The 27,107-nt window shown below is 39.4% G+C and overlaps 1 protein-coding gene across 1 annotated transcript in view; it reads left to right on the top strand.

Annotated features, from left to right (window-relative positions):
* Positions 1-27,107, top strand: part of LOC110975554 (uncharacterized) — a 62,638-nt gene that overhangs the window by 26,731 nt on the left and 8,800 nt on the right. Inside the window, exons 20-39 of the mRNA XM_022228129.2 lie at positions 646-793; positions 1,434-1,675; positions 2,772-2,958; positions 4,569-4,783; positions 5,432-5,940; positions 7,419-7,557; positions 8,311-8,395; positions 8,729-8,901; positions 9,140-9,181; positions 11,484-11,612; positions 12,507-12,617; positions 13,518-13,646; positions 14,461-14,574; positions 15,407-15,556; positions 16,085-16,201; positions 24,075-24,209; positions 24,534-24,642; positions 25,332-25,472; positions 26,223-26,294; positions 26,871-26,942. Coding sequence (XP_022083821.2) covers positions 646-793; positions 1,434-1,675; positions 2,772-2,958; positions 4,569-4,783; positions 5,432-5,940; positions 7,419-7,557; positions 8,311-8,395; positions 8,729-8,901; positions 9,140-9,181; positions 11,484-11,612; positions 12,507-12,617; positions 13,518-13,646; positions 14,461-14,574; positions 15,407-15,556; positions 16,085-16,201; positions 24,075-24,209; positions 24,534-24,642; positions 25,332-25,472; positions 26,223-26,294; positions 26,871-26,942 — 3,019 coding nt within the window. The remainder of the gene's footprint in view (positions 1-645; positions 794-1,433; positions 1,676-2,771; positions 2,959-4,568; positions 4,784-5,431; positions 5,941-7,418; positions 7,558-8,310; positions 8,396-8,728; positions 8,902-9,139; positions 9,182-11,483; positions 11,613-12,506; positions 12,618-13,517; positions 13,647-14,460; positions 14,575-15,406; positions 15,557-16,084; positions 16,202-24,074; positions 24,210-24,533; positions 24,643-25,331; positions 25,473-26,222; positions 26,295-26,870; positions 26,943-27,107) is intronic.

Raw genomic sequence — 27,107 nt, 5'->3', positions numbered from 1 at the left:
CGGTGGTCTTTAGCTTAAAAAGAAAATTAAATTGAAATAGGAAAGATTGGTGAGTTGTGTAGCGTAGCATAAAAAAATATTTAAAAATGCAAGTACAGCTGGAATTTTCAAACAAAAATTAACCCATTTATTTGTTGACAAGCACTGTGTTGGGTCAGCTCAACTAAATTTATATGTAATTATTTCAAGTAAGCAAATTTCAACACAAATTAATTTGGACGCACGAATTGTTTACAGGGAATTCGTTCAACAGCTGAGAATTCTTTTAAAGGGTAACAGGCGATTATGTCATCCAATCAGGCTTGGGGCACGAACGGCCAAAAGGGGATCTTTTGTGTGTGGGGAAACACAGGATCTGTTCGTTTGTCTTTGGGTCACAATTAATGGGGAAAACATTAAATGTATGGTGTTTTGAATAGGTTAGGTATATGTTTAAATACTTGACGTGAAATAAATGCTTTCAATTTCTGTTACCCCTTAAAAGCGCAAATACTTGATCCAACGTCACAAATTTGCACTCGTGATCGCTTCATCGCAGCTTGAAGTTGGTCCAGCAGTGCATTATCACAAGTTGTTTATCTACATGCGATTTAATTAATGACTCTTAGGAATAAGTTCATACCAAAATCTGTTTTCTTCTCCTAGAATTTGCATCAATTGAAGATACGTCTGCACCAATCACCGTTGATGCCCCGTTTGGTTTATTTCGCAAGTGGATCTATCCTCCCCATCTGCACTCTGACGTCATGTTGGCAACATTACGATTCAGTGTACCGACAAACTACACAGTAATGTAAATAAAATGCTCTTCAAGACAGGCGAGCTTAGCCAGACATTTTCTGGACAAATTGAAAGATTATCTTGGAAAAATAAGGAAATTTTGGATTTTTTCCTCCAGGCACAAAAGTTCTATTCGGTCCTCCAACTGATGAAAGCATGTTCGATCAAAAATTATGGTCACAGTTTGTAACACCTTGCTATGGTCAGCGATTGTTTGGACTTGGCTGGTCGGCGCACCGAGACCGGTCGTGTCGTAGGTTATCGAAAGTCACGTCAATCACAAGGCTCTGTGTGGAACCGCGATACTTGAACCACAGTGGAATAACCACTGCAGCATTTGATCATGTAGATTCATTCGGTTTGCTTTGTTGATAACACTCAGCGAGTTCGTATTATCTGTCCATGATGCATCTTCGTCTTCGCCTTACTTTTTACCCCTGAATATAAAGGTGCACTAAATGCTTTATCAAATACTGCCGATAGAACGTAAAATATGTCATCGACCTAACAATAATTTTTAAACGTGCCAGCCAAAAGTAAGCTTTAACTTCAGAGATGAAGCCAGAGTATCGGGTATTGGAAAAAAAACAGAAACAAACATTCTTCTTTATATACCTCTGGAAATTTTCTATTGTTTTCATATGTTTTTATAGGTTTGATGTTTTGAGGCTCTCTTTACCTCCAACCAATGGCTGCGAATCGAGCTTTTTCGGCATCTTTGATGTCCTTTCTGAAAACAAAACCACGCAGAGAAGGCTGCTGTGCGGGAACGATTTGCGAAATGTGACTGCAACTGGCTGGTTCTCCGACATTGAGGCCGTACTTCAAGTGACCCTGACCCTGGACTCCGTCTACCCGTCAGTGGTAGGATTGGAGACCGTATTCAAGGTCATTGGTAGGTTGGGAACCTTTGCCAAAAATTCTAGAAAATAAACAATTGTCATTAAAACAAAATAATTGACATGACTACTCTTGGTAGTCTTTGTGTTAGCAATGTAAATCACTCTGAAATAGTTTGAAAATAACCCCTTCCATCTCGATCTATTAGAGAGACTTAATTTCATTCGGATTCGTCTGGTTACAAGTTTCAATCGGAGGGGTTGCATTTCCACTTGAAAGGAGTAAATCTTAACACTTTAAAATTTAAAAGTACGTCTTGCTCCGCGAAAACGAGTCAAAGAGCAGTATTAGCAGTAATTTTGTTTTAGAGTGCACAAGAAAGAGCAACCGGAGCTTTTCGTGTTGATGTATTTCCCAGTTTGGCAACCTAATGAAAATAAACATACACGTATAGAGGGTTACTGTTGCTTTCTGTTGTTTCAAGATTGATATCCAGGCCCTTAACTCAAAGTGACTCTGGCAACTTGCGGCTTTTTTTCAAAGAGCAGGTCACAGATCGAAAAATAGAACACTTGCGAGTCGGAACGTCTATCTTTATTTTCCTGTCGGTAACTTTTCAGATAACGACATCGATCATTTTATCTCAAGACATGATTTCATGAGGGTCGCTTACGATTACACCACTAGGGCTGCTAGCTGCTCACACTCCACTGAAGTGGCTATATTTGAATTGTAATAAACGTAACCAAAGCCTAAACTTTCAGAAGAGGCTGAGAAACTCTTCTTATTATCCAATATGCAGAATTGCCTTTGAATTATTTTTCGGAATGAAACTTTCAAAATCTTTTCAGATTTTGAAAGTTTGAATCTGCAAAATCTGTGGACGAGGTGTAAATCAAACATACACCGAGTTCTTTATCTTACGGTATAGTAAAACCATCCTTATACTTGCTTGATGATTTATTTTCCATGGTTTAACTCGCAAATCTAACCTTGCTCTGCGACTCGAATCAATCAATTTTTGCTGTCTGTTTAGTTGGAAGACAATAGTAATGACTTAAATCACGACCAAATGAACAGGTGATACTGCAAGGCACCAGTACCGTGAAGTATATAGGTACATTATCCTGAGTGTTTCATTTTCTTGGCAGGTTGTGGTACCAACTGCATGCCTTATTGCGGTCCATCACCGTCGGTTCTGACAAAGGCGACAGGCTCGCTGGATATCCTAAACGCCAACATCGACGGGCACACACGATGCAGATGGTTAATCAGTGTGGAGAAAGGCAAATATGTCAAACTATCCCTCCGTTCAAATCTCCTTTCCGACAATGCAAGGTGTGAAGTTTGTAAATGAGCTTTATCTCCCATCGTTCAAATATACACCCTTGATCGAGTAATGTATTTGCACGCCCAGAATTATGCAATTTTCCTCTTGTTTTGGAGGGACACAATGAATTTTTGAGGCATCAAGAAAGGAATGATCTCAAGGCATTAAAGAGAAGGCTGGAAGACAATGGACTGCGGCTTTTTGTTACTAGTTGAAAGCGTTATACAGCCGAAGGCTCATTCAACCAACCTTTTTAAACCTGCACAGACAAAGTTAATCTGGGATTCACCCAGATAACCTCCAAGTCTGAGAATGCGTGGGAGCCCTATTCAAGTACGTACACGCTTGGTCCCTTTTTGTTTCACAATTAGTGCCGCGCCACCTCAACCCCTGAAGGCAAACAACTAATCCGTGCCCCTTTATATACCCTCAGGGGTTGCTGGTTGTCTGGCACTGTTCAGCAATGGGCGGGGATATTGAGGGGTCACTTTGTTGGGATCAAATTTGAACATGTATTTATTGTTAGTAAATCTATGGTACACCAACCTGTAAATTACCTGAGTGCTTCACTTTGCTCACTGTGCGTCAAGGGTATGGGTGTAAATTTGGAGGGGGGAGATGAGGGGAATCATCCCATTTTTGCGGTGGGGGATGGACTATTGAGTCCCCCGCTTTTTGTGATGAGCAAAAGACTTTATTTGGATTGTGAAATATTTTTCGGATTTCCCAACGGCTAAAATGTTTAAAATGTCACTGAAAAGGGGGAAAATTACAAAGCCAAAAATATGCCTTTCTGATATACGATTCTTCATAATACAACCTTGACCATGAACATCAACCTTATACAGTTTATACGGGTTAGCCCCCCTCCCACACTTTTCGAATTTCCATGGTAAACAATTAATCACTCCTCATCCCCCCGAAAAACTACCAGCACTGATTTAAGCCACTGGCCAAGGGAAGCTGCATTTAAACCAGTTCAAGCTATTACACTGGCATTGTGTCCACAAAATGAGGTTACAGATATGCCGATAATACAACCGACTGCTCCAACTAGGTCAGAGACTCTTTTGTTTTCAGCCTTGCAGAATTGATTCGTTCGAATACGTTATTTAAGTTAAGTAGGAGCTATTGTTACCTTTAGGAGTTAAGCCGAAGGGAGTTAAAATTGACCTTTGAACCATGGCGTCAAATAAACAGCAGGGGAATCCCCCAAACGTGGTGCATATTTGAGGTTAAGGGAAACAGACAAGGTGATTAGGTAATATTGAATGCAACTATTTGACTGGGTGTCCTACCGTGACCTACCATCCAAAGTGTATAAAAGGTAGCAAACTCGTTCAAATTCTCCAAGAGCCAGTCAGCAATCCCACATCTGGGCCTGGAAACAATGCGACGTCTCAGCGTTTTCTGAGCACGAGATTGCCCGAAAGATTCTTTGTTGAAACATACATTGAGAAGTTTGCAGAATTTTTAAGGCTTGGTTTGTAAAGGAGAGAAAAAGGATGTGCATTGGATAATGCATGTAACAAATTTCACCCTAACCTATCTGAGGCTCAAGATGATTTTAGGGATTTTTTAATGAGCTTTGTTCCTTCTTCTTTTGCTTTCTTTGAAGAGTCACTGTTTTCTACGGAAATGTTCAAGAGAGCGACATGGACACCACGGACCACGGTATCTCGATCGTAAAAGACTCCACACCCGGAAGTCTTCAGAGTGGTACGGATAACACACCGTCTCTGTATATCGCTGACTCAAACGAAGTCACAATTTTTTTAACGACTGGATGGTTAGGGGAGCAGTTTGGATTTTTGATCGACTACGAATCAGTAGGTGAGCGCTTGATCGGCTACTTCATTTCTGCATTTAAAAAATGTATCATAGGACCAATGTCCGAAGCATAAGACGTTTATAATGAATAATGTGTCTGGTTAGAGAATATTGTCAATCACTACTATCATTAATCTTCACTTGAAAACACCTTAGCTAGTTATTTTGGCTGTCTGAGTGGTGGGTTGTTGATCAAGTGCGTTGAATTATTTACCAGTTGGGCACAACAGCGGCTCTTTATACAATTAGACAAATTGATCCCAATTGACGAAAAAAGGTACCGTTCGTTTTTTAAAACAGAGGATTTAATAATTCTACTCGTTGGGGAGGCTGACACTTATTGTGGAACAAATAAAAATATGTTGCTAAAGAGAAAAAGACATTTGTTAGACAAGTAGAAAAGTCGTTGTGTTCACTAATGGGGGATGTAACAGCATGCGGCGACATTGCGTGCATTTGAACGAATTACTTCATTCAAAGAGAAATTGAATTTTCGCCTTGTGGAAAAAATATTAGTCTAATTTTTAGCTAAGATTTTGCTAGTGCCAGTGAATACTAAGTTCTAATAAGCATCATTGTTTCACAACATTGTGAAAAAAATAAAAAAAATGAATTTGTCGTTTACATTGCTGGCCAATTCTTCGTCAACAGATGCACCAGGTTGTTCTGTTGGGCAATTTGTTTGCATCAATTCTGGGCAGTTCTGCTCAATACAGTGCAACTACTCCAGTGCCTATGTAGCTTCAAAAGGTTACCCTGAGCTTCACCAAGGGATCGGGAAATGGAGGTGGACGATTACCACCCTTCCAGGTACCTTTGTGGAGTTGGTCTTCGACTTGCTAAACATCACCAGCGCCTCACGGTCCGAATGCACTGCCGGCTACTTGCAGCTGCTCCAATGGTCCGACAACGAGGACGATGAGATCGGGGGTCGTCTCTGCGACTCACGTCCACCGACTGGGCCGCTCAGGAGTCCACGAAACCATGTCTCGCTTGAGTTCTACCAAGGCCACGAGCAGGAGGCCGGCAGATTCCTGGCGAGGTACCAAGGCTTGTATTATCAGCCAAGACGTGAGGTCACCGTGACCAGCGACAACTGTGCAGACGGCTGGTTTTATTACAATAAGCACTGCTATCGATTTGCCAAAGAGAAATCGTCGGTAAGAACACACAGAGTAACGTTTATCTAAACAACGAATACACAAGCTACACTAACAGTTCGGTTTAAAAGTTGCACCTGGTAGAACAAAACTAGTTTTCCTCAAATTTACAACCTCACTCATTCTTACCAACTTTCCTTTTCATGATGACAGACAAGAAGGGTCTCTACTTGATATACATGGTGTATGTGTCAAATAAAAACACCTTGAGACGGTCTATATTATTCATATTAATTTTATACTTAAAACATCACAACTCTACATACTCAAACCCTAATAATTAGTGCCACTGTCGGTATTTTGGCCACACCTCAAAGTCACAATGGACCACTTTCTGAAGTACTTTTGAACCGCATTAGATAGTTGTGCATTTGTCACAAAATTAATTTTAGAAATATTAATATTTTACTACCATAATAAATATATCTGAGTATAATCAATTGAAAATACTGAATATTGATTTGAATGAGTACAATTTGAGATACAATTTGTCTGACATCATACAAAAATTGATAAAAACTATTTCGAACTGCGAAACACTAAGGAAAGCTGTTTTCTTCAAAGTGTGTGTAAACATTTTGCCCCAACTGTACATCTGAACTGCTTGTTGTGATATAGCCGTTTACATCCAACCCACATGATTTGGTGTACCATAATTCATAAAATGTGAACGATTCCACCTTGGCCCAGAGCTTTGCTTTGTCTATAACAGCTGGGATAAATTTAATTATGCTAGGGGCTTTTTCTGTAACTTTTAACTAATAGCCCCATGCGTGCAACGCGCGTTTCATGAAAGACGTCAACGGGGAACAACACTACAGTCAACATAAAAAAGCCAAAAAACCAAAAACAAAAACAAACTCTAATGCATGTTTCTTGAGAACGGTAATGCCGTTGGTTTTGTTGCTTTGTTTTTAATGAAATTTACCTCGTAATAATTGAATAACGCTACTTAAAATTAATACAAAACTAGACACAAAAACTGGCTCCGTGGCCTAGAAAAGGAACGTTAGCGATGACACACCGTGTAATTCGGAATTAGAACCTTCGACTGTGATGCCACCACGCTCATGGACAGGTGGTGTGTGCTCGTTTAGTTTGGCAAAGGGTTAGTTTACACACAGAAAAGACATCTTTTCAGTGTGTGCAGTGCCTGCTAGTTTTTTTGTGTCGTTGGCCAGCACCTGTCTGACACCACTACCTGTCAGGTTCCATACATTGTGATGACCGTGATGCGTTTTGTGAATAACATTGACGAATGTTGATATGTGACGTATCGTGATTAGCATCTATTTATCTGTTATTAATATTGGGCAAATTTGATCAGTGTCGATCTCTAATTGTTAAATGTACAGGCCTTTGATGGGTAATTACTGAGGTTTTCTAAAAAAGAGGGTGATACATAATTATTCATTTCTGTTAAATGATGAGAGACATTCGTCTGGTTATTCTTTCTGTAATTGTTTACTCACTAACAGATCCGTTGGGATGACGCAAGTAGCATTTGTGAGGATCAACAAGCGACTTTGGTCAGTATTAAAGATAGGGACGAAGCGGACTATGTACATTTTATGCTTACAACCGTATGGACCACCGAATCTCAAAACACCTACATAGGTAAAGTGTATTTCAGGTTTTTTTTTTTCCTTTTGCAAATTTTGCTTAGGTTTTGCGTGGTATAGTTTTGCGCCGTTTTTCACACAAAATGCAAAGAGACAACTTCAAACCTTAAGATAAGGTCTGAAAACATGTTAAATAAATAAAGTGTACACCAAGAAAGGAAATCGTAACCATCTCTCATACTTCAATTCAATCATTTGTATATTACAAATTCCTTGTTAAATCATATCTTAGGGCATGTATGCCCGAATCATAGGGTGCCTTAATTGCCTCAATTGCGTTGTCTAGTACCCTCCAGATTGTCTTAAATGTCCAGTTTTGATCTACGTTTACATACACCTGAACTGGAAGCAATTATACGTTTTAGAGTTTTATGCCTTCTTGGCAACATTTCATCCTCTGAGGATGATCAATCAGAACATTCTGCTAAAAACTCATTTACGAGGTCATTTAAAGGAAATGGGTGCGGTGGTGGTCCGCTACAGAAAAAAAAGATGGCCGCCAAGAACCAACAGTCTTGGAAATCTTAATAAAGCACTTTCTGTCCGAGAGTAGGTGTGCAAACGTTCTACTATTCTATGTTGTCTTTGACAGCCTAAGAAAAATATTTTTGGTGGACATCACCTTTTTTTCCAAGAACAGCTGAAGGCTTTCTTAGGGAAATTGGTATACAGGCATTTCGTTGCCCCGAATTTCGGGCTGTTTGCTTGCTTTGCACTACGTCTAAGAGTGGTTATCATTTTTCTATAGGTTTAACTAATAGAAGAGTCGAAGGTGTGTTCTTGTGGTCAGACAGAAGCCCAATGACTTTCACAGATTGGGCATTGGATTTCACGTAAGTCTCATAGTTAATAATTGCATTTATGATGTAAGGCAATGGTCAAGCTGGTTTGGTGTGAATAGGAAAAAAAATGTCCTTATAGAAACCCTCCGGCTAATGGTTTTAGCCGTTTCAGGGCACATAGATTGTCGGAACCAATATTCCATTTTGACCGACGAAAAAGAAGTTTAAAAGGCTTGTGGATGTCCGTTTGACTACTGATGGAAAAACCCACCATCTGATCTTCTGGTGCTTATCGTTAGGATCGACAAATAAAGTGTAGTGTATATTTGACAGGGTCTTTGTAAATACCAGTCGCTAATGAAAAATGATTCTTTTGTCTTCTAGGGAGGAGGACGAGGAAGAGGATGAACGTTTCGAATACAATAACCCTAACGGTGGGATGTTGGAAGGTTGCACCATGATCACGCTGAATGATTTTGCCAGGACGTCAAACTGGGTGGATGTTGCGTGTGCAGCGAGGGAAGCCAAGCAATACGTATGCAAGAAAACGGCAGAAGGTCAGGTCGACCCCCTTAAACAACGTTTTTTTTTCTGTTTCAGCTTTAGTCTTCAGCTTTTATCACCAGTCTTTTAAGTCTCTTTGGTGAGTCACTAAGACCCTCCAGTCCAGATACAGCTCCATTTTGTGACAACCAATCACATTATTATTTCACGGATGCTGAATTCATTCGAATTCGAAAAAAAATTCGAACCGTTTGTAACAGAACTGAAAATTTGCATCTTATCTGTTATCAGATTACACAAGGCTTCCGGATATCAGTGATTTTGTTGGATCAGGTAGGAAACTGAAATCAATATTAGTTACTTGTTATTCTTCTTTAAGGGTTGATATCTGAGGTTTATTCAGAGTGCTTCATATTGAGAGATATACCAGCTTCAGATGTTGGAAAGTAAATGGCTGGCTGTTCATATATAGAGAGTGTGGACTTGTGAACAAAAGATGTCCACACGATGCAGGAAGGGAAGACGTTCTTTGGACTTACCCACGGCCATAGGACATTTGCCCTTTTCTTGAAAAGATGTTTAGAGGCACGTTTGGGGTTAAGGTTATGTGTCAAAAAAGGAAGAGGAACAGCGAAGGAAACGTTTTACAAAAATCTAGCTGAAATCATACACGCGTTCAAGGGAAATGAGTATTTCACCCAGTTTACTGAGTTGCAAAAAAACAATGAATGTCCACAATAGGTATGTTACGTAAGTATGTTCCTGCAATTTCTTCTCCACCCAAAAAAGCAGAATTGATGGATTTTTCTGCAAAACACCATGACTACGGCTACAGTTCACCAATTGTTTTTCGAACTGTAACGGTTCTGTGCTATAAAATTCAAATTGTCCCACTCAGTACAGGCAGACTGTTTTGGAATGCAGGGTCACCCCTTAGGTCACTTAAGTGGTGGCATGATTGATGCACACCATATGCGTCCCCATAGAGTCGTGTAGTATTTGTTGCTTGCTCAAGTTGTTAGCGGGTCATGTGTGCCATGATTGTACATTCAAAGTTCACAAACAATCAAGTGTTATCTCTTGACATCGTTGCTCAACTGTTCATGTCGAATTAAAGCACTCTAAGTCTTACGAAAGGTTTTCATAATCATTCCTTCAAAGTGTACGTTTATTTTTTTGCCATGTTAACTAGTTGTTTTCTTTTTTAACTCACAAAATCATAGAATTGTATTTGCCGTTGGCATGTAAAACCTCGTGAAATATACAACAATTCACCAACATCAGCATGACGGCAAACCCCCGAAGTTATGCAAATCAGTAGCAAACGTTGGCACATCTCGGAGTTGGCATGCCGACGTCAAAGTGCATATTGTATGCTTACGTCAGCGCAACGTCGACAACGTAGCGTCAAACATACAACCAATCACCAACGTTAGCATACACTTGCCATGCCAACGTCAAAGTGCATACTGGACGCTAAACGTCGGCGCAACATCGGCAACTCAACGTCAAATATACAAACCAATAGCCAAGTGCGGCACCCAGTTGGCATGCTGACGTCAAAGTGCATACTGGACGCTAAACGTCGGCGCAGCATCGGCAACTCAACGTCAAATATGCAAACCAATAGCCAAGCTCGGCACGGAGTTGGCATGCCGACGTCAAAGTGCATACTGGACGCTAAACGTCGGCGCAGCATCGGCAACTCAACGTCATATATGCAAACCAACTGCCACGTCGACTGAAAGTTGGCAGGCCAACGTCCAAATTTTGACCATTTACTAAGGTCAGACCAACGCCAGAAATACGACTGCGAGGGATCCGACGATTGCTGACGTCGGTCCAACGTATCAATGCTAGGTGGATATACACTATGCTATATACCTGCAAGTTTTTTTTCCGATAATAGCGACACTAATGGCGTTATTCTTTCTATACAAGACTCTGGTTATAGCCCTTTCACTTCGTACATTTGCCAGTCCAGAAGGAATTGCTATGGGTGTATCTTTGTTTGTGTCGCACAGTAGTATGAGATGAGACCAGCATTGGCTGTATTTTGTAGCTTTCGCAATGATCAAGCCGCGTTGTCTTTACCAGCCAAATTGTACGTTTGTTCTGTTTTGATGGAGATGATGTATTATGTTTTAGCAGAAAATCAACCAACAAACCTTTTATGAGTTAAATTGGATTAAGATCTCGCATATCAAGTTATCTAACTGAAAAATATAATTTCCCGGAGTAAAGACAGTGTTACAATACTTTGTAATCTGGGGAAAACCTTTGAATAGCAACCGACATCTCTAGAATTCACTGATTCCATTTTGCCCTTATTATCCATTGAAAACATTGTGCTGGTAAGGCGTCTCTTATGTAATGTAATTAAGCACAAGCTTGCCCCGAGTTATGAGGTGCAACAACTGTGGCTTTAGTATGGAGAATTCAAGTTCTTATGAGGACCCAGTGTACCAAATTTAACTCTCAAAAAGGCTTATTCGCCGTTTGACTTGTTGAAACGTTCTTAATTTTTAATTCCTTTAGCCTACTTTCGTTTGTAATCATCTCTGTTCAAACTGGAAGGGTAGTTTTAATTAGGGGGCTGTTGCATGACCCATTTAATTCCACTTTGTTTCTGTAGAAACCCAGCGGCAGTGCCCATCCTACTTGTTCCAGTGTGCCAACGGGGAGTGCATACAGAAGATCTTGGTTTGCAACTCGGTGGATGAGTGTTCTGACGGTAGCGACGAGGGAGAGGTCTGCTCAGTGGGTGAGATACCTAATGATCTACCACTGTGTGTCCAATGTCTGTTATGCTTTCGGACGCCCCTTGAACCCAAGTCATGTTAGACCTACCGTGACTGCGGCCCTGGAGTGGCACTATCACAGTGCGTATACAAGGACCTGTAGAATGCTGTGGTTGTGAAGCAAACTGCTAACGAATTGAAATCTGCAGTATTCACTCACCGTGAAATCCCACCATTTAGTTGTGCTCAAAGTTCAACTGTCTGCTTGTGTGTCAGTCTGTCAGGAATGTCTTTGTAAGTTTGATACTTACCGTGGCCTGTTAGAAAGTGATCATGATGCATTCTGGTGGTCTAGGCGCTTTGACAACGGTCTAGGCGCTTTGACAATGGTAGTGTAGTACATAGGAAAAAAAACCTCAGGATATGATTTGCCTCAGATATAATCCCAATGTTGTATACAAAATTAAATGAATCACATTTTCCCTTTTGCTTTGTTTAATAATAACAATAAAATTGGTAACTAATAACCCTGATACCGCAAAACGAATCTGGTTTCCCTTCACATTTCTTGGAATAAAATCCAAACTACATGCACTGGATATTTAAAAATTTGAATTTTTTGACGGGGGGATGTTTTTGGCGGAATCAGAGGTAAGCAGACCTTAAAGATTGTGGTCTTGAAAGCTTAACTTGCGGCTCATTTAATTCTCAATTTATGTAGTTTGATCAGTCTGCAATTTCTGGTATTCTCAATCTCTTCCATGTGGCATTAGCTTGGAACGTTAATTTGAAATAGCATTCCAAAGAGAAAAGTCTACTTCAAACTGTTCGTCGGTTTACAGTGTGCCTCCACCTCAATGAAAGTGCTATCTGCACTGACGCCTATTTTTCTCTTCTTATCGCTCTGGCTGTTGTAGATACGGACTATTCAAAGTTTAGGTTTCAATGCGACGGTTTCGAGATTTCAGCGTCTTCCTTTTGTGACTTTCATGACGACTGTCTTGACGCATGGGATGAGTTAACCTGTGGTAAGTACATGGTAGATCTAGGTGATCGATCTAGATTTCAGGCAAACTTTTGTTGAGAGAGTACCTGCAGGGATATATATGCCAATTATTCGATTAGTTTTCTTCCAATATTTGATGGAATACTGATTGCGCTGGAAAATTCCATTATCTAGGCGGTTCAGTATTGAAACTGTAATAAACTAGGTTGTTCAGTATTGAAAATGTAATAAACTAGTCGAAAACTGTTATATTTATTACTGTATTTATTTTTGTAAAATTATTATGATGCCAAACGTAGTTGTTTGCATTTATAAATGTAAGAGTGAACAATTCAATCGCCAAAAATGTTTTTCTTGAAAACATCTCCAAAAAGTGAAAAAAAAATCTGAAAGGAGAAAACACTACATATGAAATAACGAAAATCAATTCAGAAATGATTTTAAATTACTCAAAAAAGCAACATTTCCACTCTTCAAGGAACTACAATGGAGACTCAAAAAGAGTTGGTATTCATATGATTCCTCTGTCTGAGTGTTTTTCACTCTTTTCTTACCTATGAAAATGGATTCCACACAGTGCATTGCGTGCACTGCATCAGAGTTAAAGCAATGTTCATCTCGTTCAGCTTAGAGTTTTTCATTTGGGCTGTAAGTAGTACAACATACCACAGTAATGAGCAGAACATTAACAAGGTTGACAAAGTTACTTGTTTTTTTCTATACTGGCTTTGTAACCACGCATTCTATTGTCCATTTTAGAGTTTGCAGTTTCGATGAATACACGCACACTTAAAACATTACGTCTTTGTTAGACATGCACCAGCTATAAATCTAAATACGCGGATACGAACCTTTTTTTTCTTGATTGCCCACAACGGTCAGTGTTTATATGTTTCTTTGATGTTTCCTTTTTTTCTTGCAGTTCGGCCAAAATGCAGTGAGTCGGAATTTCAGTGCCCTAACGGCAAATGCATTGACAAGAGCAAGCGCTGTGATATGATTGACGATTGTGATGGTTCCCAAGGTACTGCTAGTGATGAAGTCGGATGTGGTAGGTACTTAGAGAGTAGATTTTACAAGCCACCAAATCTCACTGGTCGTTCTTTGTCGTGAAATCAATTTGTCGATCTGAGCGCTGCCTGACAGTGGGTCCCATTTTCTCTGTTCTTCGTCTGCGAAGGTACAGAGACCGGTAGCAGACTTTGAATCCAAAACGAAATCCAACACTCCCCAGTATGTGAAAATTATGTGCAAGTTAGCTACGCAGCAGATAAAAGTAATTTACCCGCACAGACGTTGTGATCAAACATGTGGCAGAAGGAACATTCCCATAGCAGAGCCGCAAAGCTGACACTGCACAGCATGAAAGAACGAGAACACGTTTTGCATTTTCTTTGAAACCCACATGAAATAAACGGTTTTCATCCTTGTACCGTGAGTTCAGGAATGACCAGTAAATGGCCTCTTGGTTGCTTTACTAACATTGCACCATATAGAGACCATATCACTTTAACGCTTTTCAACAGTCTCTGATGAGACTGACAAATTGCTAAACAGACATCATGGCATAAAAGACCAGATTTGAAGAAAAAATGAATTTCAGGGTTTTACCGACGAATTGTTTACTGACAAATATCAGTTTTTATCTAGTTATTGTAAATCCAGTCCATATTAAAACACTATCATTAACATTCATAATACGATTCTCACTAACTACAAAAAAGTCAGGCAAGGAAAACAATTTACAACAGTAAATATCAATTTGCAGCCAACATAGTTTCATACCGTAACAATAAAATGTTCCGTATTAAGTGCTAAATATTGTTGCCACGGCTAAACATGTGTCATTCTTTTGTTATACTTAGAGGTCAGGAGTGGAGGATTCCAGTGTTACAGCACGCGGTGGATACCGATCGAGTATACGTGTGACACGTATCCCGACTGTGGAGGTCTTCATTACGAGGATGAAGTACCGTGTGGTAAGGTGATACGACCCCTCGTTTTGCTTAAACATGACCCCTAACCTTTAAACTGTTTTCCCTGAGAGTTTGGGACGCCACAGCGGAGCTAGGGTTTGTAGTGGTCGGTGTAAACGCATTGCTTCATTAGCAAGGCGACCTGAAGCAAAATATAGAACGTTTGAAGAAAAGGGAAGAGATATATCCTAGGGAACCAAATTAAGTGGACATCCAGTACAAAACGAAAACCTCAACGCAATGCAACGCAATGTAGCAGCACAGCACAACACAGCAAGGGAATCAAATAAACCGAACAAAACAAAAGAACAAAGCAAATCAAAAATTAAACAAAGTACTGAATCATATACACAATTTATTGAAAGAGTGGCAAAAGATGATACGTCCACAATTTACTACTATCACTTACACCCCCTTCTGCAGACCCAAAAACCTCTCTACAGTTTAATTACGAAAAGAAAGGGCAAGGGTTAAATGAAATATTAATATTACGAACAGTAAAATATCAGTCTTTTAGCTAAACGGTGACACTTGTAGCTTGTTTTAAAGATCTCTTGTATAAAGTCATTGCATATATCTAAAACTGTACGTTTGTGGTTGATAACTCAAATGTATAAGAGAAAATACACTCTTTAACCTGCGGAGCAAAAAGGTCTGTTCATGGATAAGATTTTTTTGGCACAATGAATTTACAGTCGTTAAATTAAAGAAAACCTTTGGAAATGTTCTTGTGGAATAGATCATCTTGTACTATGATTCATCCATTCATTCATTCATATTTGTACTGGTATACCACGAAGTTAACTTATGTGTATTGTTTTTGTGTGTTATGTAGGCATAGAGTATAAAAACTCATGTATGTCACCTAACGTCACGCGATGCCGGAGCGGTATTTGCGTGGATGACAGCCACACCTGTCTTTACGATGTCGACCAACATGGTTACATTAAAGGTTGTCGTGACGTCACTCACCTACGAAACTGCGGTAATGTTCAATACGTCGTCCACACGAACCAAGTCTCAAGCTAGAAGAATCACATTTAAGACCCTGTTTATTCTTGTCTAACCCTGTGATTTCCTGAAAAAAAAACACTATGGAGCGCTTTTGCTAAACGCCAGGCCTCGCAATTGTGCTTCAGTATTAAGCTATTATCTTCTTGGGTTGTTCAAAACCGACAATTCAACCTATGAACATCGTTTCTTACCTTTTTGTTTACAGTTTTGAAGAAGAGTAGGGTCGAAAGACTGTAAATATCTGGGTTAATACATGAATAACATATGCAAACCGACAATGCAAATGCTCCCATTGAAATACAAATTGAAAAGATGTTCTTTTCCACTACTGGTTGTTTTGAATCCCTTTTTTGACGTGTAGGGAAATGTTTACTGTAACTGAGATAATTGTACGATATGAATGTATACCACTCAGGACATCTCTCGATGTCGGTTGGTCCGTTCTTCTTGTTTTACTCATAACCAAAATAAATTGTTTTCTTACCCTGTCTTCTTGTAGAAGATTTCCAGTGTCCCGTGATGATGTTCAAGTGCCCAGACTCCTACTGCATTCCTCTGCGTTTTCGGTGCAATGGCGTTGGAGATTGTCCTGACAAAGAAGACGAAAACAACTGCGGTAAGCAAGAGCTTTAAAAGAAATGTGATCACAATTCTTTGGGCTTGAGATTGAATTTTGAATGCATCCGATCCTCTGTTTTTCAACAAGGTGCAGTGAATTGCCACTTTACGAAACCTGCAAAAGAAGGAAGAGGTCAATTAATTGAAATAAGGTACCGTAGCTTAAACAAGAAATAATGCCAAGGACGACCTTGGTTCAAAGTCTGCAGGAATATTTTTTTCTTTTTTATAATTGTTTCTGGGAAATAAAAATCCATTCTGCGAGGGAATTCTTGGCCAATAGTGTCACCTTTAATCGTTTTGCCCAAGTGATCAAAGCCACTTTAAGGCAACACAGCGCTTTTTCTTTTATACACTGTAAAAATGCGCTGCACATGATGCACTTGTAGACTAGCGGCTATTTGTCCCAGAATCATGAACACCTCATGCACTTAGTTTTATGCACCTTAGGTGTTAGACGGCCAACTAGTGCACGTTTACTAGCACATACTGACTAGCACGTATTTGTCCCAGAATCATGAACACCTGAGGCACTATTGCACTTCAGGTGCTATTTTCCTAGCACATAACGACTAGCACGTATTTGTCCCAGAATCATGAACACCTGAGGCACCATTGCACTTCAGGTGCTATTTTCCTAGCACATAACGACTAGCACGTATTTGTCCCAGAATCATGAACACCTGAGGCACCTATGCACTTCAGGTGCTATTTTCCTAGCACATAACGACTAGCACGTATTTGTCCCAGAATCATGAACACCTGAGGCACCATTGCACTTCAGGTGCCAGTTTCTCAAATAGCACTTACTAGCACCAATTGCACCTGAGACACTTTGTGCCTCAGGTGCTAGTTAACGCGCTACTTGCAGCACAGCATTTACCTGAGGCACGTCCATTACCTCCTGTATTTCAAGCATTGATGCATTTACATACATGCACCTGAGATGACACGGTATTTCCATTACTTCATGTACATCAAGCAACGAAACAAGTGACAGAGGTGACATTCTTAGGAAAAGTTTAGGCACCAGCAGACTAACGCCTAACACCGCAATGTTTGACATGTATGCGATGCGCACGGACCACATAAAGTAAATCTTAGTTGGCTTCCATTCACATAAAGATTATACATTTTATGCATTGACATGATTATTATCACTGGATGGCAGTTGCAAGCATAGAATGTGAGTATATTAAAAGCAGTGTTAGGAACATTTCTAATATACATTCAATCACATGATTTATTTCTTATTTATGCATGTAGTAGCTATAAAAGATCTGGATAAAATGTGGTATTTGAAATGGTACAGAACATGATTGATTGATATAACTACCACTTTGTATCTCAATTACAGACTTTAAAAAACAAACTTGGCACAAAATGCTCCAAAATGCCTGAAGAATCCAAGATAATGGATTATTTTCCTGTAGTGTTTCAATCCCAGAAGACATGAATCAAATGTAAGGCTGTAGGTAAACGCACTTAGCTGGATTGCATTCGGTCACAAATGGGTTGAAACACAAGCAAATTTGACTGAATAAATTGGGTGACTGAGAGGTTAAAGTTGAAACAATCAGGTTTTTCAAACAAAAGTCGGCCGACCAGTGTTGGAAACTGACAAAAAATACTATACTTTTCTGGTGCTATTATTTTACAGGATCAAATTTTGAATGTAAATTTCCAACATTTCAATGAGGTACTACGTGAAATGACTGTAGTTTTGTTTGTAGTTTTGCTTGCCCATGTACATTCCCTTAACACTCCCAGTTAAATTAACAGTTGAAATTATCAGTTTCACCGGACGTATTCGATATAAAATATTACAAAACTTCTCAAAAACTTTGAAACTTTTCAACACTTAACTTTTCATGAAACACTTATTAAAAAACTATAGTTGGCATTGGTTAATATTTTCTCATTACTGAATATGGATGCCTTCCTCTTTGTTTGGAAGACCCTCTAAAATATTTTTAAATGTTATACACCCTTTCATTACATTATTTATAAGAGAATTTTGATTTGTCCAGTTAACTTGTTCTTGTTTTCTAAATGCGTTATGACAGACATGAATTATGAATTAGAAGAGATCAAGGTAGTGAGTCTTTCTGGCAAATTAAAACTGAATTGAAACCAAAATGAGGGTCAGTATAATTTGAGGGTTTGTCAGTGTCACAAAAGGGTAGGGATATGTCTCATAATAGTGTCCACCATCCCCACCAAACATTCAACTGACAAGTTGTGGCTGTTTAAATGTCACGTTAACCATAAAGCAAACCACTGCACAGAAATCCAAAACAGGTTTTAAGTATCTTGTTTCGTGTTCATGGAAATGCATTTGTCACAGATGAGAAATACACCTAACATCCATTCCCCTGAAAAAAATCTCTGCATTTCAATGTTGATTTTTCTGTGTCCAATTCAGTTTCATATTGCATGAAATCCTCATACTTAATAAAGAAACAAATGTTGTAATCACAATTTGCCAACACGAAAAAATAGTAAAAGTCATGCACTGAGTCTCTCCTGATTGACATGCAACTTTGGAAAGTCGTTTATCTAATGATAAAGATCCGACCCTGCTACCTGTATGGTCAATCCTAATTAACAGTATAGGTTACTCCAGACTTTGGCATGTCTTTCACCATTCTGCCCAGCAGAAAATGCTGCAGGAATTTGAGCATGACGGAGTATCCATGTGGATATTCGAAGTCAAGGATGTAGTATCCACCCAGTAAAGTGAGTATCCTCCGCTTGACTGGTTTTTGTCCATACACTTCAACCATGGTTCTTTGAAAGCTGACAACGTGTGCTCCAGTTGGTACCTTGTCGTCCATGCTGATCACGAGGGTCGGGGAATTTTGTGTGTTGTCAATTTTCTCACCAACCTGCGTTATTACCAAGAAAATTAATTTATGAAATGTGCATTTGGATTGTCAGGCAGTTTACAGGGAACTTTTTTACTGTCCACTGTTGTCAGCACAGCCACTTTGGTTTCAGCAAACAAACACCTGTATAGACACCCATATTGCTTCCTCAACTATGGAACAAGAAGGTGTGGGATTTTTTCCATCCTATGCAAATTGTGTTGCTAATCATAGGTATAAAACAGTTTACTCAAAAGAGAAACTGTCGCACTTGATTTAGATTTAATCTAAAGATCTGTAAAGATCTGTATTTCATGTAACAAATATCAAGTGGCTTTAAATCATGAAATCGGAGGAAAATTTAGATTGCAAGAAAAAATCTAGACTTTTCCAGTTCCTTCTGTTTGAAATCCCCCTGCTTGTCAAGGAAAATGCGTGCGTAATGACAATGAACATATGCAGAGAATTTCGAGGAACTTAAAAGGAAATGGAACACTAAAATAAAGGGGGATGGCTCACAAAATTACAAATGTAAACTTGTAATAATAGCTGTCCTATTTCATTCTGTGCCACTCTGTATTTGAACAGCTTCCTGAGAAATTCAGCGCGGGATCTATAATGAATAAGTTGTTACAGGAAACAATTATAAGCCCCCCCCCAAAAAAACCCACTTTCTACAGCGGTGGCCACATACAATGGAGGGGGCCTCACCCTGGGCAACCTAGCCTACATATACTTGTTTATAAACGACCTGTGTCGTTTATCCTTCGACAGAAGGTGTTTAACTAACGTTTGGGCCCATACCTACCAATATCTGATCTAGGCTAGGCCTATACATGGGAACAGTGCCATTCCTTCCTTGCATGGCCTTTGCATACGTGCGGCCGTGCACGGGTAAACAGCCTTGGGATCGGTCATAAGACCTAACGTTAGGGTCACAGTGAATCCCAGCAAGTAAAATCTGTTTCTCCCACAGTAAGAAACAGTTGAAACTAATGCAAACTGCTTGAATACTTACTCTCAAATTTCTCGATGACATCATCGGACATGTCCTGTTCCCGACGGAAAGCACACAATTCTTCTGTTGTCTTCGTCTTCAGTTCTCCGATCAACGACGCCATGATGCAATCGTGTCAACAACATACAAACGGCCGCCGGTGCATGTAGTATGCTATAACGTACATGTACGTACGTGTACATACGCGCCCGCGTACCTGTGTCATATTTCATGCCAGGACTGTTTTTCATACACGGCAGGAAAAATAATCCGGTTAAAGGCTATACTCTTGAAATACAAAACGGCACTTTGTTACTTGGCAAAAGAAACGAACAGTCTAGAGCCTCCCTCACGTGACCAATGCAAGATGGATTTTTACAAAAATACTGGACTAGAAAGTACTAATAAAAGGGGAAAAAAGTATAAATTAATACGCGAAGTGTTTCCTGTCACGTGATCAAAAGGGCGGCAAGTGATACATTAGGCGTCTCAGGTGATGAAATTCCCCCACTTTAGCCTTTGATGATGTGCCCTGCTGCCGAGGTTAGGCTTGGGCTAATCGCTGCTCATAATGAAGATGGCTTGCCAAAATACAGCTCAGCTTTTCTTCGGTGGGCTAATAAATTAGGGTTCACAGGCTGCGATCGCCGCAGTGGAGAAATATGTAGTGTTACTTGCACAATATTATTCTTTATCAATTCCGGTGCATAATTAACCATTCAAGAGCTGGAAATACGTGCCCCATTAGGTAAGAGCAGACTCACTATAGCTACAGGCATCGAACCACTGCTTCATGTGCAGTAAACCAAGTCTTGTAGCTGTTAAGTATCACGTACCTTGTCTTATTACTTAGACAATTTAAGAGCATCGTGGATGTATGGGTGGCATATTCACTTAAGGTTCTAAATCCTATTGTTTCCAACACATGCAAAGCCAAAGCCACAGGCAGGGACGTCGGCACGTCGAGTTATAAAACATATTCTGTTTACCAGGTAGGCCTACGCATTACGTACATGTATGAACATATACTGGTGCCTCATGTTAGATCAAATTCACTACAGGTAACTAATATGCTTCAAGTACGTTGGTGCTGCAGTGCTTCAAGCATATGAATCCCATCATGTGTCAATTGCTACTTTTCAGGTGCAGCGAGTTTATACTGGTGCACTTCTGGTACCTACAAGAGTGCTTCAAGCATGTTATGTGCCATTGAATGAACCTCAGGTGTCAACATATTGTCACTTGAACGATTCAGGTGCAGCAAGTTTATATTGGTGCGCAAATACAGGTGCATGAGATTAGATCAAATGCACTTCAGGTAACCAAAAATGTGCTTCAAGCACGTTAGGTGCCATTGAATAAACCTCAGGTGTCAACATATTGCCACTTGAACGATTCAGGTGCAGCAAGTTTATATTGGTGCGCAAATACAGGTGCATGAGATTAGATCAAATGCACTTCAGGTAACTAAAAATGTGCTTCAAGCACGTTAGGTGCCATTGAATGAACCTCAGGTGTCAATATATTGCCACTTGAACGATTGAGGTGCAATGAGTTTATGTTTGTGCCCTAATGCAGGTGCATGAGGTGAGGTCAAATGCACTTCAGGTACCTAAAAGTGTGATTCAAGCATGTTAGGTGCCATTGAATGAACCTCAGGTGTCAATAGATTGCCACTTGAACGATTCACGTGCACTTAGTTTATATTGGTGCGCAAAAACAGGTGCATGAGATGAGATCAAATGCACTTCAGGCACTAAAAGTATGCTTCAAGCATTTGAAGTGTTTTGGTTGAAATGTTTACTTTCACCTCACATGAGTCAGCTGTCCGCATGTTCTCACTTAATCGCCTCAAGTGCAATAAGTACTAAGTCACAAGCACATGCAAGTGCACGAAGTGCGTGCAATTTTTACAGTGTATGCTTGTGGGTTATTCCTTTGTTCTTTTCAATAAAAAAATTATCGTCAGAAGTGTAATGTACAAATTGTTCCCATATGAAGTGATTGATTACTTTCCTGGACTGATTTCCTCATTAGGCCCAAACGTCTGATGTTGCTGATCAGCGCGTGTGTCACGGTAGACTTGTGCGTCAGCGAAACGTCTTTTATTTGGTATAAACGACGTCCAAAAGCTGCCAAACCTGCTTATTTGACTGGAATCCTGCTATAGCGTAATTATAACGCGTTTTGATGGGTACGGTTGAATAATATGTAGAGTAGTGTCCCTCTAGGTCACCATACATTTAGTCGGGCACTCTTTTTCAGTTGACGTCATTTCTGTTGTATACATTCACGTCTGTGAACCAGACAGACGAGGTGATCTTAAGTCCTGTGTACACAAACAAGCTGAGAATGCTTTAATGTAGTGTTGGTGGCGGCCGGCCTTGCGCTCACATACAGTCTTGACGGTTTTCGCGCGCTATACGCACATCATTTCCCAACAATTATGAGTCTAAAAAAGCCACGTGTCCGAACCACTTTTGGAGCCATTTCCTGACCAGAAACTGGAAACTGTTTTGGACTTTTAAAATACTTCAAGCGGATGTGTACCCTGTATATTCTCCCGTTTTGAGAAGGGTTTGATGATTTAAATCACCTTGATTAAAACCACCAATTTAAATTGCGATTTAAATCAAATGATTTTTTTAAATCACCGATTTAAATCAACATAGTGGGCCTGTATGATTATTTAAGGCAACATTGTTTCAAATTTTAAATTAGTTTCAACTAACTAGTTTTTATTTTTGCAGGTTTGGCACATTTTAGACAACAAATCTCTCTCTGAGAATCTTTCAGTTTTCTGCATTAATAAAAAGTATGACAGCACATGTGTTTCACACAATCTGGGCTTGAGGCTTTTTTCATTAAATTCAATCCACGTGTTTCGATTTAAAACAGCGTTTTGGATTCAGTGAATGAATTTGATATGAAGGATTTATAAGCATGATTTAATTGTACTTCATTTAATCTTCCGCTGCAGAGTTTGACATGGTGAAATATCAGTGTACATCAACCGTTTGTCTCTACAAGTACACATTTATTTTATTGAGATTAGAAATGTTTGGCCACTGTACAATGACTCTAAAACCTATAAGAATATGCTCTCAATAATAAAGTGATTTTTAATCAAGCTTAAAGCATTGCTCTATTAATCAAAAAGGAGCTGGATCATAAAACAAAACGAGACTACTTTTTGTGAATACTAGAGCAAAATAAAATACCAGTCTATAGATCTGTGTACTTATAGTATGTCGAATGCATGTGAATACATTTGAATGTGGTTGATGGCAGATTTTTCACTCATAAAGTATTTGATACAGGTAGAAGAGCCCTGTTAACAAGTTCTTGTGAACTTTAATTTTGTCAAAACTTTGAGTTCGGTTTAAAACCCGGTACGCACTTTATCCTTGGTACATGTACCATACATGTCTTTGTAAGGAAGTATCGTCATTGAGGGTACACGTGGCGGTAGATAGCACACTGCATGCATTTCACTGGGTTTAGACTATATTTAAGGTGATTTGTGATTGAGTCAATTACTTTGTTTAAAAGTTCAAATCACACTGTTTTTTTAAATTGTATAGCAAAGCAGAAAAATTTATGAAAATTAAAACGCATGCAGCTAATTTGCTCGCTTTTGAAAAAATAATCTAGCCAAATGTCTCGAATTTTAATGAAAAAATAAAATCTGATTTGATTTAAAAAAATTGAAATCCAAAAATCTGCTTGAATATAAAAACACGAATTTATTTTTTTTATTTTTTTTTTTTAGTAAATCGCGCGAATTTTTTTTTTTAATTCTTGTAGGGCGTCAAGGCTGACAAATCTCTTCAGAACACTTGCCTGCTAAACTGAAGCCATGTAGCTTACCCCAAAGTGAATTAACAAAAAAAAAACATGGTTTAGATAAGTCCTAAAAGCTGAGTTCTTTGGTGAAGGATTCGATTTGAAAATGAAACAATCGGTTAAATAAAATTATGCTTAATTATTTCTTTTGTGACTTACAGGTCAGTTCGTGTGTCCAGGAGCCTACAGATGCCGAAACAATCGAACCTGTGTAACCCTGGAGGAGCTCTGTGACGGGAAGCCAGATTGCCCTGAGATGGAAGACGATCCAGGCGGTGATGATGAACTGTTTTGCAGTAAGTCCTGAGAACTCAGATGGAAGCGTCAAGTCGATTATTGATAATTGGGCATGATGCTACACGGCCAAAATCAAGGTCATAATTAGCAATTAACATGGCATCACTAGTGTGTCCCTAGTCCATCCTCCTCTGAACTGGATCTTAATCGGCAACCGGTCCTTGCTATGGTGTTACACATTGAGCACCAACTGCATACCAAGCCCAGTGACGCACTTTGCCAAATCATGCCACAACCGAACCAACGCCTTCACTGTTAGTAATCCATATTAGGATTGATGTGATATGAGGTATTTGGTTTGTATTTTATTTATTTCACAACAGACGTTACCTGTCCCAATGGTTGTGAATGTGTTGGCTTTTCCTACCTTTGTGAAAACGTTAAATGGGAACAACGATCAGCAAGCATGATTTCGCCCTCTACACGTCAGCTGTAAGATATTAAAAACCCAGGCACTATAGACTTGAAGACGAGTGACTGAGGTGCAAGAATATTATTCTGAATATTTGCAAACAGCACGCACGATTACAACGCGTACATATGCGGTGAAGACGCTGTGTGACGTCACTCAAGTAAATTATTGAAACAAAATGGCTTGTGGAACACTAAAATGAAATGAAAAGTATGAAATGTCCTTTGCAGGTGATTATGCAATTTGTAAAGCGAAATGTCTACACCGATTCGATGCAGTTCATTTATGGTTGGATATTTAGCTGACAATTTGAGATTCATAGTAATGTTGAGAATATGGCCGTCACGTTTGCGTGCACATTCGTTTGGGCATAGGCCCTACTTTGACAACTCTAGGCAAGACAAGTGGTCGGTAAACTTAAGCATGATTCGACTGTCTGCGCCACTGTTTGCGTTACTGGCGAAAGACAATTTGACAGTCTCAAGACTGTTTAGCAGTGCTCTCTTTGTCTCTTTACTTTGATATAGAAACTATACCAACTTAACTTACAGATTCATGTTTACACATAATTCATGCAACTGCATCATCGGATATCAGTATACAAACGTTTGTTCAATAAATCTTGCGGGACATCATAACACAACTGATTCGTATTGCTAATTTGACATTCTGCGTGTGAGATTCAAACAATTTTGTGTGATCGCTGTAGGTTTTTGACAGCTGTTGGTTCGACCGGTGCTCCAGAAGTAGATGGTTTTGTACGAGCAAAAAGAGACCAAATTTCTGGTCCGTGGACCGTGATGAACTCATTGCACCTTGATCTGAAAGAATTCCCCTTCTTGGTAGAACTGTAAGCATCATTGTCGCTGAAGTTGAGAGCCAAAATAAATTGCCTCTTTCTGAATTTGTTTCAAACTTTTAAATGTTTAGTTTTATAATAAATCTCCTCACTTCTGAAAGTATGTGGTTTATCTGCTGGGATATACGACCTATTACGGGGGTTGAGATTTGTAGGAACTCGTCAATACTCTGAATACTTGGGAAGATTTAAATTGATTTACTGTGGCTGTTAATTAATAAAGTAACTTGATTATTCTCTAAATATCCACTGTAATAGTGCTGAGCATTTGTTATCCACCCAACCTTGGTTAAATTTACTACCGGTCAAACATTGACCAACATCTGGAAGAATTTGCCCAAGGTTGCTAAGTTCACATTTTTTACTAACATTGGGCAAAATATCAACCCAAAGTTGACCAATCTTTCCACAGTGTGGGGTCAAAAGGTGTGGCAGTTTTGTGTTACATCTTTCCTTTGCCTATTTACATGGAAATATCACTGAAATTGATTTCAAATTTCAAAAAAAAATATTTGTTAGGCAAGTAATTTGCATTAATTCATCACCTTTGGACATTAGAACATGTGGTTTGAACTTGCAAAATCATATGACAGATTTGACAGGTGGTCTAAGTAAGACATCTGTTTTATGTTTTAAACATTCTAATATTGGTTTTGCATTATGATTGTTATCGTTTGAGGCGCTTCCAAACTATACTAAGAACTTTCACACTTTTTTACTTTTAACCCTGATCCTTTGCAGGGAGTTGACTAAGAACAGTATTGATGAATTGGTTCCCGGCATGTTCAACGAAAGTCGCAACCTGCGACATCTGTGAGTACCATAATGTGTGGCATTTTTAGACTGCTTACGAAAGCGGAAAGACTAAGGCCGTTTTCCAATACTAAACTTCTGCTCCGTCTCAGGCTTCAGTTGGTTTTAAATTCCTGACTGTAAAGCTGGGAGCGCAATAATTAGTCTAATCGTGCCACGAAACGTTCAATTTTATTTAAACGCCTCAGGCCCACAATAGGGATTGGTTTCGAGGACAAAGCCTGAGAGGGAGACGAAGTTGAGTATTGGAAAACGGCCTTAATGACACAAGATAAAATTTTGCATTAACAAAAGCATGAAGCTTACATTTCTGATGCATCCCTTATTACACGTGGAGTTAGGTTAAGGTATCAGAGGTGTTTGCAGATCAAAGGAAAGCTGTGCAGGCTATATGCAGTAACCAGGGAAGAAGTCACAGTCTAAGTTGATGGATGCTGTGATGCCAATCCTTTTTCCGCATGCGGCTACGAATATTTAAACATATTGTTTACTGATTTTTGTAATTGTTTGCTCTTGATACCATTTTCATTCCCAAGTCTCTGTCTTCCTTTTTTCCCCTCTTTTTGTATTTTACAGCAACCTTTCCTTTAACAACATTGATGTCTTACAAAGTGGAACCTTTGAGGGACTTTCCTCATTGGAGCATTTGTAAGTTGGCAAATTAAAAAAAAATGAATGTATGAACCTCGAGGTGGACCAATAGAGGACGTAATTTTCTTAGCAACGGAGACTCCTTTGGTCAGAACTAAACTTCGCTGGTTCATGAACGGCTAAGAAATGCACGCGTCACGGTCGCACTGCAACCAACAAAAT

Source organism: Acanthaster planci, linkage group LG20 (genome assembly GCF_054643075.1).
Source record: "Acanthaster planci isolate LZ-2023a linkage group LG20, COTS_SCS, whole genome shotgun sequence".
Taxonomy (NCBI): domain Eukaryota; kingdom Metazoa; phylum Echinodermata; class Asteroidea; order Valvatida; family Acanthasteridae; genus Acanthaster; species Acanthaster planci.
Note: the sequence above shows the minus strand (reverse complement) of the source record. Positions and strands in the feature narration are given on the sequence as shown.